Source organism: Rhea americana, unplaced genomic scaffold (genome assembly GCF_003343005.1).
Source record: "Rhea americana isolate MKP2758 unplaced genomic scaffold, rheAme1 scaffold_123, whole genome shotgun sequence".
In the NCBI taxonomy this organism is placed as follows: Eukaryota; Metazoa; Chordata; class Aves; order Rheiformes; family Rheidae; genus Rhea; species Rhea americana.
Window position 1 is genome coordinate 2784917 of NW_028185295.1, and position 17024 is coordinate 2801940.

Consider the following 17024-nt stretch of genomic DNA (forward strand, 5'->3'; position numbering starts at 1 on the left):
GAGAAGAGCAAGCACCTCAGTGCCTGGAAACTGCTGTACATCGTGAGAGCTTTGTTCCTGGAGAGGGGTAACAGGCATGTAATTGCCTTTCCAGGAACCTGCAACTTTCTCTTGAGACTTTGTTCCAAAGCCTGCTCATCCTCAAACTGCCTCAGGGAGCTGCTGCTCTGCCTTTAACCCTGGGGTATGAAATGCCACAGGGARGCAAAGCTCCTGGAGTAGTGTATCGGTACACCACCTCAATTCTTGGTTTTTGTGGGATACAGCGTCGAAGACTTCTGCTCCTGCTGGTACCGTGTTGAGTGTCAGGATGTGGTGTCCTTCATGAGCAGAGGCACCTCCAGCATTGCTCCAGAAGCCTTGGGCCTCAGCCTTACAGATTAAGGACTTGTTGCTAATAAAACAGGGTGGTAATTTCTTTGGGCAGGAAAGACCCAGTAGACTTGTTGCTGTGGTACAACAAATGCTGTCTTTGTTCTGAAAAAAAATGACTGGGCAAGAAGTGCTGGAAAAACCTGGCAGGCTGGACTTCCATTTTCTCAGTTTCTCCATTCTCTCTTGTTTTTCTCTCTCTGAGGCAGCGCTTTCTCCCCTCTCCATGTCTTTTCCCTCTCATATTGTGCCCTTTCAGATGCTCTTATTGCCTTGATCTCTGGCAGGCTGTGGGTGTGAATCTACCYATTAAAATCAGTTGCTTATCTCGTGAGGACATACCAAGAGCGATTTGCTTTGTTGTGGATTTTCTCACCTCTGTGTGTACCTGACCACAAGAGCAAGGAGTGACACCCRGTGGAGAAGCTTTTCTGTTTTCTAGTGTTCAACAGTACTGGCCCCCAAATTAGTTTGGGGGCCTTCATAGGAACAGATGGTTCCCCTCACCCCACTTTGAGGTTCCTAGGAAAACCCTAGAAGATTTGTCTTAAAAACTGCCTTGCTTGGATTTGTTGCCTCATGTACTGTGTCTGTCAGATTCACAYGCATCTAACTGAAACACTTGACAGTCTTCAAATGAAAACATTTTTTATTTTAGCTTTTATTTATTTTAACAAGGACTTAATTTCTTTGTTTAAAAATTATAAATGGCATTGCTAAAGGAGGAGATGAATCAGAATCTGCTTTTAGATTATGCCACTGATTTTCTTCCTTAGCATCTCAGCTAGCTGGAGTTTGGCTGCAAGGAGGGAAGTGTAGCATTCCTGTCCCTCAGGCAGCTGGTCTGGAGAGCTTTGAGAACCAAAGAATTGCAGAATAGCTRTACTGACTCAGACCAAGAGTCTGTCTAATCCAGCATCCAGTTTCCAAAAATGGGATAAGTGAATGCCAGGAAAGAACAAGAGCAGACAAGCATGCATGATATTTTCCCTAGTATTCTTCCAACACCCAACTTTCAGCTCAGGGGATAATCTATTTAATGACCTTTAATGGATGTCTTTCCCAGGTGCTTCTGCAGTGTCCCTGTGAACTCTTCTGAACTGTCTGCATCTACAGCACCCTTTAGCAAGGAATACCGTAGGTCACTGTCCCACTGTGTGAAACACCACTTCCTTTTGTTGCTGTGAATCTGGCTCTAACTTACTTTAACAGAAACTTCATCACTTCTGTGCTAGAGAAAGTCCCCCATGGTGGCTGGAGTTTCCTTTTTTCCCCTTTGATCAGTAAACCCTCAGCCCTTTTTTGCCATTCCCTCTCCTGAGTTTTTTCTTCATGTTTTTATCTGGGAACAAATTGCTTATGACCAAATAAAGCCATGAGAAGAGGGGATTGCTAACAGGTCTTATTTTGAATTAAAATTCCTGCCCTTTTCCTTAATTAAGACATTCTTTCTAATSTGAATGGCTTTCTTCCTGGCTATAGTATATTCAGAATTGTTACCACATTCTCTAGATGACATGGCAGATCAGAGACGGTGAATATTTCTCATGATTAGAYGTACAATTCCCATTTGTTGAGAGTTTGCAGTAGGGGTAGTGTGTGGTGTGCTGCTAGACAGAGGGCTGTCTTGGTGATGAAGGTGCTTCTACTCTGTATGCCACATTCTGCTTTTGGGGATCTGAAATCACYGCAGTGCGAGAGGATAGCAGGTTGCACTGTGCATAGTCCTCATTTGCCCTCAGCTGCTCTGAAGAAGGAACAGCTGCTCAACTTTGTATCATGGGGAAAAAAATAGTCTTGGAGGCAGTAAAAGAGAACTTAGCAACCCTGTTGCCGTAACTGAAAATGTCCAGGTAATAGCAGTTTGGGCTTCTGTGGCTCAGTCCAATTTTAACTGCTTGACCTCAGCTGTGCTCACTGTGACCACTGGCTCTGCTTAAACAGAGCCTTTCACCTGAAATGCCCTTTCACTGTGAGGTGTCTCTCTGGCTCATATTAAAGCATGTTAGTGGGACAGCTCGCCCCATCAATACTTTTGCTGCCTCAGCCCTTTGATAAATAAGGGTCATTGGCCTGGCTGTTCTCACTGGTGCCACGAGTGCGTGGGGTGTGGAGTTAATCCTTGCAAGAGCCAGTTGTGCAGGAAGGGTAGGATGGGAGGCAGGGTGATGGAAAAGATGTGTGGGAGGGAACCAGCTTGCTGTTATTTGGCAGTCATGCAATTTATATATATATATATATACTATATATATATATATATATATATGTATATATATATTTCAACCTGCTAATTATTTTACTTTCTAAAAGAAAGACGAGTGCTTGCTTTCCTGGATATTCCTAGCAGAAGCTGAACTTCAGCAGTCTCTACAGGTGACAGGCACTGTTTTTGGCAGACAGCTGGCATTCATGCAGTGACTGGCAGTGTGTCGATGATTGTCTGGGGCTGGTGAATAAAACTGACTGTGCCAGACTGAGGAGGTTCCTTTTATGTCTTTAATTCTGCATGGCTTCCCAGAAACATTAATTTTCTATTTCAGACCACTTCCTCAGCCTAGGCATTTGCAATGTGAACCTCAATGATAGCGAGTGTGGATTTGCATTGCGACTGCCAGTTAAGTGAGGTGCTAGAAGAAGGATCCTTCTGCTCTCGAGCCTTTCAGGGGCTTCGTGAGAGCACCTTTGCTGTCACAGTTTTGTGTGTGAGGTGTTCAACATCTCTTCTGAGCAGAGAATAAAAGCCATGAGGGATGAATGCTATCCAAGGSAAGGATCAAGCATCTGCATTTGAGCAGTGGAAGGGAAATGGTGAGGATGTGCAATAAAAAGTCAGCTTGATCTTGGGGACTGTACAGGGTTTAAAAAACCTTCCCTGAAACAAAGACCCTACAGCCTGCAACTGTTCCCCTGGCAGGCCCTGCCAGGAAACATAGCCAGGAGGAGTTGATGCTGTGCTCAGCTGGGATCTCTGGGCTTACCTTGATGCATGGCAAAGAGAGGGCTGAGAGTTTGGATAGTATCTGGGGTTAGGTCCCGTGAGGTATAGGGAGCGATTTGCCTTTGTTGTTGCTGTGCTCTCTCCAGGCTCAGCCCTTTCTCTGTAGTAGTGTGAAGGTTTTGTGCGCTCATTTGATGTATTACCTACTTTTCCTAGGCCTGTGATCAAGAAAGGCCAGAGGCTGTGCCCCTCCAGAGCTCTTTGGTATTGCCACCTCTCCTGATCTGAGTCGGGTCCGCCCATCTGGGCTGGGAGACTATTGCTCCTCTTAAAATAACTTGAGCATGTCGCAGCGGAGAGGTATTCATTTCCACACATGATTTTCTGCGCAGACCTGCTGCTTAGCCTGCATGTATCCACTGCCTCAGTGACAGATAATGTCTCCAGTGATGTGGAAAACAAGGGCCAATCTAATGTGCAAGAGAAATGAGTGAAACTAAAACCCCTTCTCTTCTCTGCTRCTGCTGAGATGCAGCTGCAGGGCTCAGGGCCCTGCCTGCAGCCTGTTTTGATCTCCAGCACTGCTGAGGTCAGACCCAGAGAGAGGTCCTACAGAGAGGCTGAGTGCTGCAGGGACCATTGCTGGCATGGGGACAGGGACAAACTGGTTCAGCCCATAGCCCAAGAGAAGCCATGGGAAAAGGGGAGCCACGAGCCAGCTTCCTTCAATCCCTTATGTAGGTTAATGTGGTTTGTAATGCAGTCCTGTAAATGTCTTGTTGGTTGGCTCCGTGGCTTTCCAGTGGTATGAGGAGAGGAGCTGGTTGCTTTGTGGGGCAGCTTTTTGCAGGTCCTGTGGTGTGGGCCRCCCCAAGCAGGAGGCGGAGTTCCTAGGCATGCCTAGCTCTTGGGACAGCTTTTCTTGGAGAAGCTGGAGGCCCACAGCGGCATCAGTCAGAGCTGCTCATTCTGTGTTCCCGCTCCAGTGATCCCTGCTGTACTGTAATCACACAATTATTATGCCATTAAAATGTCATATTCATAGAAATCCACATAAACAAGGCATTAACAGTTGCTAGAAAATTGTAGTCTTTACTGCTAATGACCTGCTTTCCCTCCCAGCACTGCTCCCTTTTCTTCTTCTTTTTTTGGGGGTTTTGTTCTTGAGCCATGATTTAAGAGGCCGATGACTAAGTGTGTATTTGCGCTTAGAGGTTTTTGATCTTTAATGTACTGTTGCAGTGAAAAGCTGCCTCTGTACTTGCTCTTAGGCTTTGTTTTTTGGCCTTTGTTTGTGAGGCTACGAGTGGTTTGGGGGTGTGTGTATTTTTAGCAGGCTGGGAAAGGAGAAGGCTCTTTGCAAAATGCGTTCKCAGCTGGGAGAGCCTCCACCAAGTTGTGTAGTGTGGAAGTTCCTCTTTGAAATGAGTTTTGTCTCCAGCCTACCTGAAAAAAGTTTGAATAAGTCCAGGCATTTTCCATTCTCTTGTAAGCATCCTCTGGAGTAGGGTAGTTCAGGGTTTTAATTGGAGGCAGCAGCTGGGGTTCAGAGGAAGGGTGGCTGGGCTTATTAGACCAAATACGGCTCTGCTGTAACTCTGTGCTTCTGCCACGGTAAAATGGAGCTGGATGTGTTTTGGAGTGCTCACAATCCACAGGGCTCTCTCTAATTGACTCCCCAGGGACCCTGATGTGTTTTCCTCCCAGACAGAGGAACTGGCCATCCTGCCTCCTGAAATCAGATTTTGTGTGGATTGCATTAGGCTGTACGTGTCTCTGGAAACATCTCCTTCGTCCTGAGGAGAAACAAAGTGAACGCACCCTATCTTTACCACCACATCAAGGGTAGCATGCAGCCYGCAAGCCTCACCGGGGCGCCTGCCAGGGTGCCGCGAGAGCCGGCCATTCCCAGAGGGATGGGGAGCTGAGAGSGCTGGTGTGGCTGGTAGGGTGCGAACCTGCCGGTCAGGCTGTGGGTGCAGGTGGAGGGTCCTGGCCTTGGCCTGTGGTTTCCCTTAACCTCTGTGGTGGTGCATAGAGATCATTCCTGGAGACAAATGTCTAGCGTGTGGCAGGGCTCTGCTGGGTGCAGCTCCTTTAAGCTGAAGTTAACGTTTGRCACTTTGGAGAATCAATTCTCAGGAGTGTGTGAGGCTGAAATGTAGAGAAGTGTGAAGAAGAAAATGCAACAATCTGGATTTCTAGCAGAGATTTTGATACTGTTCAGAGGAGGGAGAGGACTGGTGTGCACTTAGAGTGACAGGCTACCCACTGTTTTTTCAAGGAGTGTGCGTGTGTTCCCCCACCCGTTTCCTGCAGACTTGTTCAGTGTCTCAAACTCTTCAAGCATTGACTGTGCTTCCTATAATTAATACCGACCATTAAACTGTAGTGTTGAAAGAGAAATTACCTAACTCCAAGAAAAAATTAAAATTTATTACTAGTACATGAGAGAAAATGAATATGAAACTTAGAGAGGAGCCTTGTAGAAGCTAAATAGAAAGGCAAGTGGAATATTGACTTCATCCTTTTCTAGTGCAAGGTAATTTGGCTTCTAAAGTGAGTTAGATCATAATAAATTARATTTAGATTTCTGCACATCAGTTGAATAACTCCCAAGACAGAATCCTAGTGTGAGGAAGAAGTGATAATACATGGTGGAAATATTATAATGAAGACCTTATCCAATAACCCATAACTGATGCRTTGTCCCTGAAGAGGCTTTCTCCTTTTGTTCTAACTTGCTTTCCCCTTCCCGGATCAGACACCGAGAAATAGATGAGCTATCTACGTGCAGGTCAGGAATTCTTCTGTCTCTTGGCACTTGGATAGCTGAGAGCTTTTTAGCCAAGGATGCTGTCTTGATTTCTCTCCTTATTTTGGGTGGATTATTTTGCAGCAGTTGGGACGTGTTTGTGTCCAGGCATCCCACTTGAATTTCAGTTAGCTATTCAGGAAGTTTAGGGTTGTCAGTTGAAGAATGCCAACTCCTCAGAAAACATTTGGAGATTTCCTAGATATAACAGAGCAGGAATTTGGGCAGGAGACATGGAATGAAAGCAGATGATCAAAACCAGGTATCTACTTTTGRCCGAGAAAATTAATTCAGCCCAATCCATGAACTTGTCCTGTAACAGAAGCACTGTGGGCAGATACTGCTTTAGAATAAGCTTTTATCCTTGTTTGATATCCTTCTCTTTTGATCTCAGATATGTAATTAGCTACCAGATTTTAGGAACTGTTTAACTGATTATTTTCTTTGGCACTAAAAGYGGAACCTGGGCTGAGGACAATGTTAATCAAAGTGGGCTGAAGTGTTTGAGATGGAGAAAGATACATTCTTGGGTCATACCACAGCAAATAACGTACAGCAGTAATACATGATAAAAAGGCAAATGCAACCCTAGGGTACACCAGACAAGATACTTTCAGTGGAGGATGAAGAGGGGAAAAAAAGTCCTTGTATAAGGCACTGGTATTTGCATGTTTATTCACTTACTCCTGTGATCCTCTGTGTATAAGAAAAATGTGTTCATGTGGGAGCAGGTGCAGAGAAGGACATTTAGAGGGTGACTGAGTGCCTGTCTTCCTAGGAAAAGTTCTTGGTTTGTTGAACCTAGAAAAACAAAGGCTGAAAGGGATATGGGTGCTTTCTCTAAATACACTGGGACATAAAACACCAGGGAGATGAAAGAACTACRGTGGATAATAACAGAACAGTACAGGGGTGGACAGTGACAAGAACTAATCTGCAAACCAGCTTAGCAGTACCACTTCTACATGTTGGGCAGTGCTGTCCCAGACCTAGAAGTGCAGAAGTCTTATTCAGTCTCGTGAGCCTACCTAAAACTCCCCTGAAGGCTGTTCCCCTGCTTTTGCTACCCTGGGCAGACTTCAGGGTTTAACACTGCAGCTCCCCATCGGTGCCCTTGTAGTGTAGCCCTGGCAGTGCTAATAGAGATATGTGAAACATATGGCTGACCTCGCAGCAGCCAGCTAACTGCCTTTTCCTGGAAGCACTGCTGGCCATTACACCATGCGAATTTGACATCCCTCCAGCACGAGCCATCAGACATCTGCCCAGTGCACACCCTCTTCACTGCATAACCACAGCTGCCTTCCTCTCCCGAGTGCAATATGCAAGTGTGGGGCATTGCTGTGCCAAGGATTTACAGGATACTCTGCYTAGATTAACTTTGCACAGGTGGCTCTGTGCTATGCAGGGGAACAGAAACTTAATTCTGGACTGTGGAGGGATCATTCCTTTTCTCTATTATTTACAACTGAAGTTRCCTTTGAACAGTTTCAGAAGTACCCTTTCCAACTTAGGTCCACTTCCTTTCCAGCCTACCGAATAAAACAGGGCTTAATTGAAAAACCAAAAAAAACCAACCAACCAACCAACCAAACAAACAAAAACCTTCAGTGTTATATGGCCATGTTTAAGAAAGATTTGTCTTCATATTAATTTTAGTCAAAAAGTTTTATTTTTTTTTCATAGCATTAAAATTTAGGAATTGAAATTCTGATAGTTTTTTTTAAACAGAACTGGCCCCCCAGGGTCATCATGAAATCTTATAAAAGCCAGGGCTTCACTAGTTCTGAGATGCAATCAGCTCACTTTTCCCTGATCTTTTACAGTGGTGGTAAATCATGTTTTACAAGATGCCTTAGAAAAGCGTAAACAGTATTTGTCACCCAGTATACTTCAGTCTTCTTGAAAGCCTGCAGACTGGTTACGTATATCCTTCTGCTCATAAACCTCCTGATGGACTGGCGTGACCTTACAGTTTTAATAACTTTCTTCCGTTCTTTGCATACAGGGAAGCTGGAAGTTGGACTGCCTTCCAAAAAGACAAACTAGTTTGTAGTTATCAGAGGCCACATAGAGGGGCAATAAGCAGTGAAGAGCTTGTAAAAATGACAAAAGTGGGACTTCATATTTCTTTCTTTCTGTCTAATACACTCTTTCTGCAAGTCAAAAGATGATTTTTCTAACTGTCAGCAGCTGTACCTGCACCCTGGGAGAGGAAAATGAAGCCATGGCCACCCTGCCCTTTGCAGGACGGCTGACGATAAAGGATGCGCAGCSAGGGTTGGGCTGGAAGAGGATTCGTCTCGCTCTTCCCCTTGCTGTGCTGGGTCAGCCCACGTGAGAGGGGAAACGCACCTTCTGGTTAGGACATTGYGTGGGTGGAAGCCCAGGGCGTTGCAGACCATATCTGCTCTGTGTATAACGCCACCAGCGGACTCTATTTCAACTGGACTTGCCGCAGGAATGAGACTGGCCCTCTGGGAGGAGACAAAGTACAACCATCAGGGTATTATTATTTGTGCAACTGTTGCTTTAAAGGTATGTTTTGGTGTTTYTTGTGCTGTGGTGACCTTGGGAGTAATTCCTGAGGGGGCCCTGGAGTTACACCAGCAGAGAATGAAAATGATCCCAAGCTGGGAGCCCACACAGCCAGCAGCCCAGGTTTTGCATTGTTTGAGAGCAGAGTAGAAGTAGCGCCAGCTGAAGCACTAGAGTTTGGTTTTGATTAACAGTGTGAGCCAAGTTTGGCCTGACAGGATGAGTGACAGCAGGAAGTAGTGGGAGTAGTAGTAAGGGAGGACAGTCACATCAGTAAGGCTGTGAATAGCTAAAAGCCCAAAGCTCCAAGGGATCTCCAGCTCTACTGAGGTACCCCCAAACCTCTTCTGAACTCCCCACTGCCTTTGGTCAGACATTATCTGTCATCCCACTGGCAGACTCTACCATCCTATTTAATATGGTTCTTGAGGGTCCTGTTGGACCTAGCTGGCCCTGTAAATGCTTAGGGGAGGCCACTCTGGACTGAACTGGAGTGTTCAGATGCTAGATGCATCACTCCAGGAGACTTCTGGCTCAGTCCTGCTACTGAGGCTGATGTACAGGGTGGAGGCGGTTCATTTGCAAAACCCTATGCTTGCTCCTCCCCTTCTTATTAATACAGAAAATGTGCTGTCAGATGTGAGTAAAATCAATTATGGGATAAAAATCACCTGTTTCAAAAGCTCTGTTTTGTGCTATTAGCAAGCAAAATTGGCTTTGAGATGGTGTTAAATTTAAAGAAAAAAGGATCAATTATTGGATAAGATCACAATTTTCTTTGGGGCTGAGATGTCTGTAAATGTTTGAATTTCCYTGTATTACATGTAGGCTGAGATCAAAGAGGTTGTGCTGCTGTAATGATGTGATCTTATCAGCTACACATTATGTTAACCATCTGGGAGCAGGCACAATGCCATTGGGAGCTGCTTAACCCCCTTGACAGCTGTCTGAGCAGTAGAGTATCCCCAAAAGGTAGCTCTGTCCCTCATGTTCAGTGCTGTGGCCTGCCCAAGAGGACTGAGAGCAKGCTGTGTATATGTTAGTCCTCTTCCCGCTAGGACAATCCTTGCTGCTTGGTAGAGTGAGGCCCTCAGTGGGCAATTTGATTCATTAGAGATGGACTGAGATCGTGCTGAGAATACTGGATCCCATTTCTTCAGGATCCCTTACTGGATCAGTCCCTGGGACTAGGGTATACTGTGAAATCCCCTGCAGAGTTCTGGTGGTAGGGCWGGACCAGGTTTTCATCCATGAGCCTCCTGCCCTAGGGCAGGGAAAGAGTTTATCTGGGGACTCTCTGTCCCAGGCTGGGGCTAACCATGATGCTGTGGTTGATCCTGAGATCACTAGACTGTGAAGAGAAAAGCAATAAAGCTCTTTTGAAATGGCCAAAGCTGACTTGCAAGCAACTTTTCTGCATTATGTGTTTGACTCCCTTCTTGTCACAGATGATCCTCTGATTAATGGAGGAAGTAACAATTTGAGAGAAGAATATCTGCTCTGTATCATCAGAATTTTTGATGTTTCTTATGATCCACTTTTCACGGTATTGTATTTGATGAAGATGCTCTAATCTTGTGTCCCTTTCCCAGCGGACCCATGCAAAGGGTAACTGGGGAGAAAGAGAATGTGATGTAAAATACCTTTATTTTTAGTGGAAGAGAAATCAAAAGCATAATAATCTTAGTGTTTTTATATATTTTTTTCAAGACTGTGCTGTTTCAAACAGGGATCCACCAGAGACTGGTACTTGGTTTGAAATTAGTCATTTTAAATTCAAATTGGCAGGTTCTCTTTAATGTGTCATTTCAAAACTAGAAAAAAAATGAAGATCTAATTAGACTCCCTGTTAGCGTGTTCTTGTGATATATGCTTGTGGCATGGGGCTAACCTACCTCTTCCTGGAGTGAGAAAGACTTCTGAAGTAGGTGTTTTAGCAGGCTGATGGATTCTCAGTATTATGAGAAGCAGTTTGACTGCTCAAAAAATCCCCAGGGCTGCGACGTGTGCTGGCGGGGCATGGTGGCTCTCCAAGCAGGGCGCGYGTGTCGTAGCCTCTCCTCTTTCACCTTTCTGATGGGATTGACTCTTTGTGCACACAGGGCTCGGATATGGACTGGGACGACCTCTGGGATCAGTTTGAAGAGCGAAGATACCTGAGTGCCCGGAAGTGGAAGGGTGGTGAGGACCCRTACCGGCTCCACGCCTTTAACCAGCGGGAGAGCGAGAGGATCCCCAGTGACCGTGCTGTCCGCGACACGAGACATTACAGGTTCTGCCTCCTCCCCATCCCCTCCCATGGCCATAGAGCATTTCACAGCACCCCTTACCAAGGGACATAAGTTGACTCTTCTTACAGGTATCCTTGGGGGAACTAGAACCCTACTGTAGGGTTTTTAGGGGAAGTTAACTGGCCAGAGGYGTAGCAGACTGTGCAGAGTTTGGGAACATGTCTTGATGTTGTTTGTTTTTTGTTTTTTTCCTTCCTTTCCTCAAAGAGGGCACTGAGATACAGGGCCTATTGATCTGAATATACTTTTCTTATGTACTCTGCTAATATCACCTTTGACTTTCAATGAATCTGGACAGCTGCTTTGCTACTTGTTGTCTTTATTTATATTTCCTTTGCACAGAAAGATTGGATGAGGGAGTTTTATTTTCTGTTCTGCAGGACCRTTTTGTTTCCTAGGTCTCTCCTGTGCAGTCACAAATAGTGTCTTGTTTGGTTTCACCACACTAGTGGCTGTGCAAATGAAAACCAGCATTACTAAAGTGAAGGCAAAGAGCTGTTTTTCAGTTCGTATGCATCCAGAAGTAGCAGCTTTAAGAGGAGTATTGAATGATGGTGATTCATGATGAAATAGTGAAAATAGGGAAAATTCTATAATTAATGGTGAAATTGAGAAATGTGGCAACAGCAATATTGTTCCCTCTTTTTGGTTCTTCTGACCTTAATCACAAAGCTTCATTATATAGATAGCTATCCTGTACCTATTCAGGGCCATTATTTTGGKATGCTAAACAGAGTTAGGTGCTCTGCCTGTGCCCAGTGTTATGTTTGTGGATTATTTTACCTGGATTGTAGTTTTAGGATTGAGTCTTTCATGTAAGTGGGTTTATTGTAATGTGTAGTAGTCCTAGCCTAGCAATTGAAAACATTACTTCCCATATAAATAGATTATTACAGGACCCTAGTGAAAAAAAGGACAAGACATTTTTTCTGGAGAAGTAGGAAGACTTCTGTGTGATTATCAGCAATTACTATGTGCGTGAGAGAGAGCCCATCTCCATGATGGCCCTAGTCTTCACTGGTGCTGAAAACTTGTGTTCTGYGGAGCAAGCGATACGATGATGCCAAGAGAATAAAATAACTGTTCAGCATTAATTTTCTTCTGTAGGAAGAGAAGTTAATGTAAGGAATAAGGGAACGTGGTTGAGTGAGGAGAAGGGAAGAACTCACTGTGTTACATCTCTGCCTGCTCCAGCACCATCAGGGTCTGAACTTGTAGAAGGAAGAGCTGCCCTTTGTCGCTGTAGCTTGTTGGTGCTCTATAGTTCCATTTCTTTGGTCCACTGGATGCAGCAATGCCTTCTGGGTGCCCTTCTGCTGGGGTAGGCAATACTACTGAGGTTCCCTTGGCATGGTTTTCTTCCTTGTCCTCCAAGGGCATAGCGTGTGCTRGACTGTCAGCTGCAGAGCCCCAGTTTGCAGCCTGCTTGAGTCCTTCTTGAGGAGCGGTGCCAGCTGCTGGCCTAGCATGGTCTTCCCCTCTCTCTTCTCCCAGGGGCCCTTCAAAGCCTTCTGTGTGGGCAGTTTCTCCTCATCATCCTTTTTGACTAAGGAAATGGTGAAATCTTCTTGGCTTCCAGTTTAGAGATTCATTAGAGACAGGCCCAGGGTTGGAAGGCAGCACTTCTTAGCTAGGTGGGTATCCTCAGATGGGACGAGCTTTCCTCCCTTTCCTTGCTGCTCTGAGAAAGCAGCAGACACTTCTTGAGTCAGTGGCATTTCATGGGTTCAGTGCTGTCTCCCAGGAACTGGTCAGATGCAGCCTGGCTTGCCTGTAGAGGTTGGACAAATTGTCTTCTCGAGGAGAACGACTACTCCTTTCTCATGCGTTCCCCAGTTCCGCTTTTCTCGCCACAATTCATGTAGTTTGAGTTTCAGTGGGGCTTTCTGCTTGCCAAGAACATGGCACTGCCTCTAGCACTGGATGCGGTCAGGAGCTGACTGCAGTGCAGTCGTCTGGGGGTCTTTGGAGCTAGGGGTAMGGTGGGATCCTTGTGCTGCATACAGCACAGCTGGTGCCTGAGGTTTGCATATCAGAAGAATCCAACGCCTGGTTTCTGATCCAGCTCTATGATTTATCCTTGTTCCAATCCAAATACATGGCTTAGGAAGAAAYGCTGAAATGGCACAGTTTTGCAGCCCTATAGCTATTGATGGTGCTGTGTTSTGTGTAGGGAGGTTTTATTATTATTAWTAATTTTTTTAAGTGCTGCTTCTTGTAGTAAGGACCAGATGCTCCTTTTCCCAGAGAGGAGCTGATAGCCCTGACAGGTGCCTGCTGTAGCTGAGCAGAGAGTGAGCGTGCTATTCCTGGAGAGYATTAATACCAGGGATATTAACCATCTGCCCTATTAAAACAGAAGATAGGTTCAGCTGCCCCCTTGCTGTACACGCTGTTGCGGCATGGCAGCCACCTTGTTGCTGGGCGTGTAGATACGGTTCTGATTGCTACTGCAAAGGAAAAGCTCTCGCTAAGGAGGAAGGGAGAGCACAGCATGAGGGAGGGGCTGGGGCTAATTGCATTTGCTTCCAATTTCCTTAACCCGGTAATTGGATTCTGATTTATTGAATATGTCTGAACAATGCTGCGGATGATGCACCATTAGCTGAGCATTAGAGAGGAGCTGAGGAAATGGGGCTGCTTTGAGGCCTCAGAGAGGCAGATGCTGAAGAGAAGGCCAAGGCAGGAGGGATGGTGGAGGGAGAAAGGACCCAGGCRTGGTGGTCTGGGGGAGGAAAGGCAGGTTCATGGTTTGAAAAGCCCGCTGTGGAAAGTAGTCCTTACTGACTGTGCAGGTGTTAGAGACTCACTGCAGCAGCTCCCCTAGCTCTGCTGTGTGCACTCTTGGAGCTGGTCTTGTGGGTATGGCCCATTGCTGATGGCACTGGGAATTGCTTGGTATGGCTGGGTGGGTGAGTGAAACCAGCAGTGCTTGCTTTTGCAGCAGGAAGGATTTTGGTGCTGGTGGATCTGCAAGGGAAAAGTGTAAGGAGAGCTASGAAGGCTCCCCTGTACGAAGGGGAGAGCAGAGTGTCACTGTCTGGGCGAGCATGAGAGATGGCAAACAGCCAAGGCTCGTACTGTGTGACCTGCCAGAGGCTGTGCTTGCAGATCGGTGTTAGAGMAGGAATCTGATTTAGGCTACTTTGTACAAACCAGGCTGGAAGAGCTCTGCTTTCTTGCAGGACTGCTAGGCCAAAGAGCCAGACCTTGATCCCCTTTGGGATAACCTTGAGGGACGGCAGGTCCTGTGCCCTTGTGCACTGCTATGCAGTGAGCAGTGCTAAGAGGCTCTTGCTAAGTGCAAGGCTGCTTTCTCTGGAGAAAGCTCACATGAGGTCCTGGAGGCTTTTGGACAGTCTCTTCTGCAGCATAATGCTCACCAGGGAGCAGGCTCTCCTTTAGCCTCTCAACCAAGCGTTGTTGCCTGATGGAGTTTGCCTGTGTCAGCTCTTGGAAGGAGGAATGAGAACTGCAGCCCTCCTTGCTGGGTGAGCTCTTGTATGTGGGCTGAGGGTCTCAAATGCAGAATCAAGGTGGGTGCAGGCAGCCTCAGCTCTCCAACCAGATTTTGAATGTTTTCTCTCTGTCTTTACACCTCCTCCAAGATATGGGATGGCAGCAAGACTCGCATATCTGCAGTCACTGCTAGCCTAGAGACTAGGACCCTGGAGTCCTAACCCTAGTGCCTAGGAGTTAAGGGTGCTGTGCTTCCTATAGCTTCTCTGTGTGTTGTTTGTTTATGTTCCCCCTTCTTCACTACCACCCCCCACTAATGGCTCTAGATACATTCCCCCCTTCCTTTTTTTTTTTTTTTTTTCCTTTCTAATCTAGCTAAGCATCTGGAATTGCCAACCATAGTTAATATACAAAATCTGGCAAGGTCTCAGCAGTAAACTCCTGCCAGAAGGTCACAGAGAGGGCATATATTTTTTGGAGGGATGGAATATGGCACTAACAGCCAGTTGCTTGGCAATGTTTTTGGATTGATTTTGTTTTTAAATTGTAGCCAGTGAATAGTTTCAGACAAGGAGGAATCACAGTGCTCCAAGGAATTAGAGTTGGAAAAATCTTAATAGCTAATCTTGTCTCCCCCTAGGCCAGGGTTGGACTGTAAGCTCATCTGATGGTTTCTTTCAGTGATTTTTCTTTTTCTTTTTTTTTTTAGGGGGAGAGGGGGGGCAGTGCTGGGGAAATTTCACTGCTTCTGTGGGTCACATTATATTCCCAAGTAAGGAGAGCTCACTTAGATCATCTTTCCTGGTAACCTGCCTGCATTTCCCTTTCATTTAATTGCATTCCTGGTTAAAAACCAAGTAAGCTCTCAAATCAGGTCAAGGAATGTCTCTCTTTAGAAGAGGACTGTGTATGGTCTATGTATATCCCATCACCACCAAGAGTCGTCATTTAAAAAAAAATACGCATCACCACAGCACAAKGTTATTTTTACTGGGCCCAAATCTRACAATTTCTTCTTTAAAAGATGGCATGTCCAAGTTACAAGTGAACAGTTCTTGCCAGCACCTCTGCCTCTGGGCAAATGGCTGGAAGGGGTGGCTAGTTCCTCTTAGCCTCAGTAGTCACAAACCATTTGGGATTATCTCRCTGTCACATCCCACCTTCTGCAACTCCCACTGGCAAATGCAGGAATAAAACCGCGACTGAGGGTTAGCGAACGAGTCAGTGTCATGTGTACGTGTGCGGAGAGAGGAAGTGAAWTTTACAGTATTGCTCAGTGGGTTGGAAAGCTGACAAGGAGGGTATGTTGCTSAAAGCCAGATTTCTGTGTGATGGCTCCTGGGCTTTTTCCATCTGTAGCAGACAACACCCAGGCAATGCAGACAATCCAGCATTCATAAGGTGATTGCTCCATATGCTGTTTATGCTGACCTCCACTTCCCAAATGCTCAGTTGGTTTTAATGGATGTGCACACACTGTTGTGGCTGCCAGTCTTGGCTGATACCACTAGTCTTGGCCAGCACTAGCCTGAGCTTGAATTTGTACTTCCTGATCATGGAGAAACAGATAGGTGAGATCAGGGATGAGGGCAGCACATGAGAGAGYGAGATGGAGTAAGAGCCTCTAGCAATTGCAATATGTCTTATTGTGCAGATTATATCACCCAGCCTCGGGCATCCCCGGCTGCCTATTTTCGTGTATTCATTTTGCTCTTTCCACTGCAGCCCTAATAGGAGTTTAGTAAGACTGTCTTGAGAACTGGTAGATCAAGGAGGCTAAAGATGGAGCCCTCAAATAATCCTCTGAATTTCTGAAGATCCCTCCCTCTTAGAGTCCCAAGTGCTTTACAAGAGGCCCTACATACACAGCTATGCTTGAATTTTACTACCACTTGAGAGAGTATGTTTTTGTGTATGTATGTCAGAGAGAGAAAGCAGCCACTTAAATCAAGTTGAAATTGAGAGCTTATGGGTARGGATCAAAGGGCAGGCTAATATGGGGGACACTGTTRTGGGTGTCTACTACAGGCCACCTGATCAGGAAGAAGTCCATGAGGCCTTCTACAGACAGCTGGAATTAGCCTCATAATCACAGGCCCTRGTTCTCRTRGGGGGCTTCAAGYACCYTGATACCTACTGGAAAGACAACACAGCTAGGCACAAACAGTCCAGGAGGCTCCTGCAATGCATAGATGATAACTTTGTGACACAGGTGGTTGAGGAGCCAAGGAGGAGAGTTGTGCTGCTGGACCTTGTACTAACAAACAAAGAAGGAATGGTTGGACATGTGAAGGTTGGGGGCAGCCTTGGCTGCAGTGACCATGAGACAGTGGAGTTTGGGATCCTGCAGGAAAGAAGCAAGGCAACTATCAGGATTGCAACCCTGGCCTTCAGGAGAGCGGACTTTGGCCTCTTCAGGGATCTGCTTGRAGRAATCCCATGGTTAGGGCCCCAGATGGAAGGAGAGGTCCAAGGGAGCTGGTTAATATTCAAGCATCCCTTCCTCCAAGCTCAAGACCAGTGCATCCATATGAGTAAAAAGTTCAGCAAAGGGGGCAGGAGACTTGCATGGATGAGCAAGGAGTTCCCAGCAAAACTCAAGCAGAAGAAG

The 17024-nt window shown here is 46.0% G+C and overlaps 1 protein-coding gene across 2 annotated transcripts in view; it reads left to right on the plus strand.

The window, feature by feature from the left end:
• Nucleotides 1–17024, plus strand: part of GALNT14 (polypeptide N-acetylgalactosaminyltransferase 14) — a 135811-nt gene that overhangs the window by 47204 nt on the left and 71583 nt on the right. The window contains exon 2 of one of the 2 annotated variants that reach the window (XM_085325815.1): nt 10766–10935. In XM_085325815.1, the coding sequence (XP_085181941.1) occupies nt 10766–10935 (170 nt within the window). Of the gene's footprint in view, nt 1–10765; nt 10936–10969; nt 11023–17024 lie in introns of those variants that run through there. The other variant, XM_085325816.1, reaches the window with a different exon arrangement.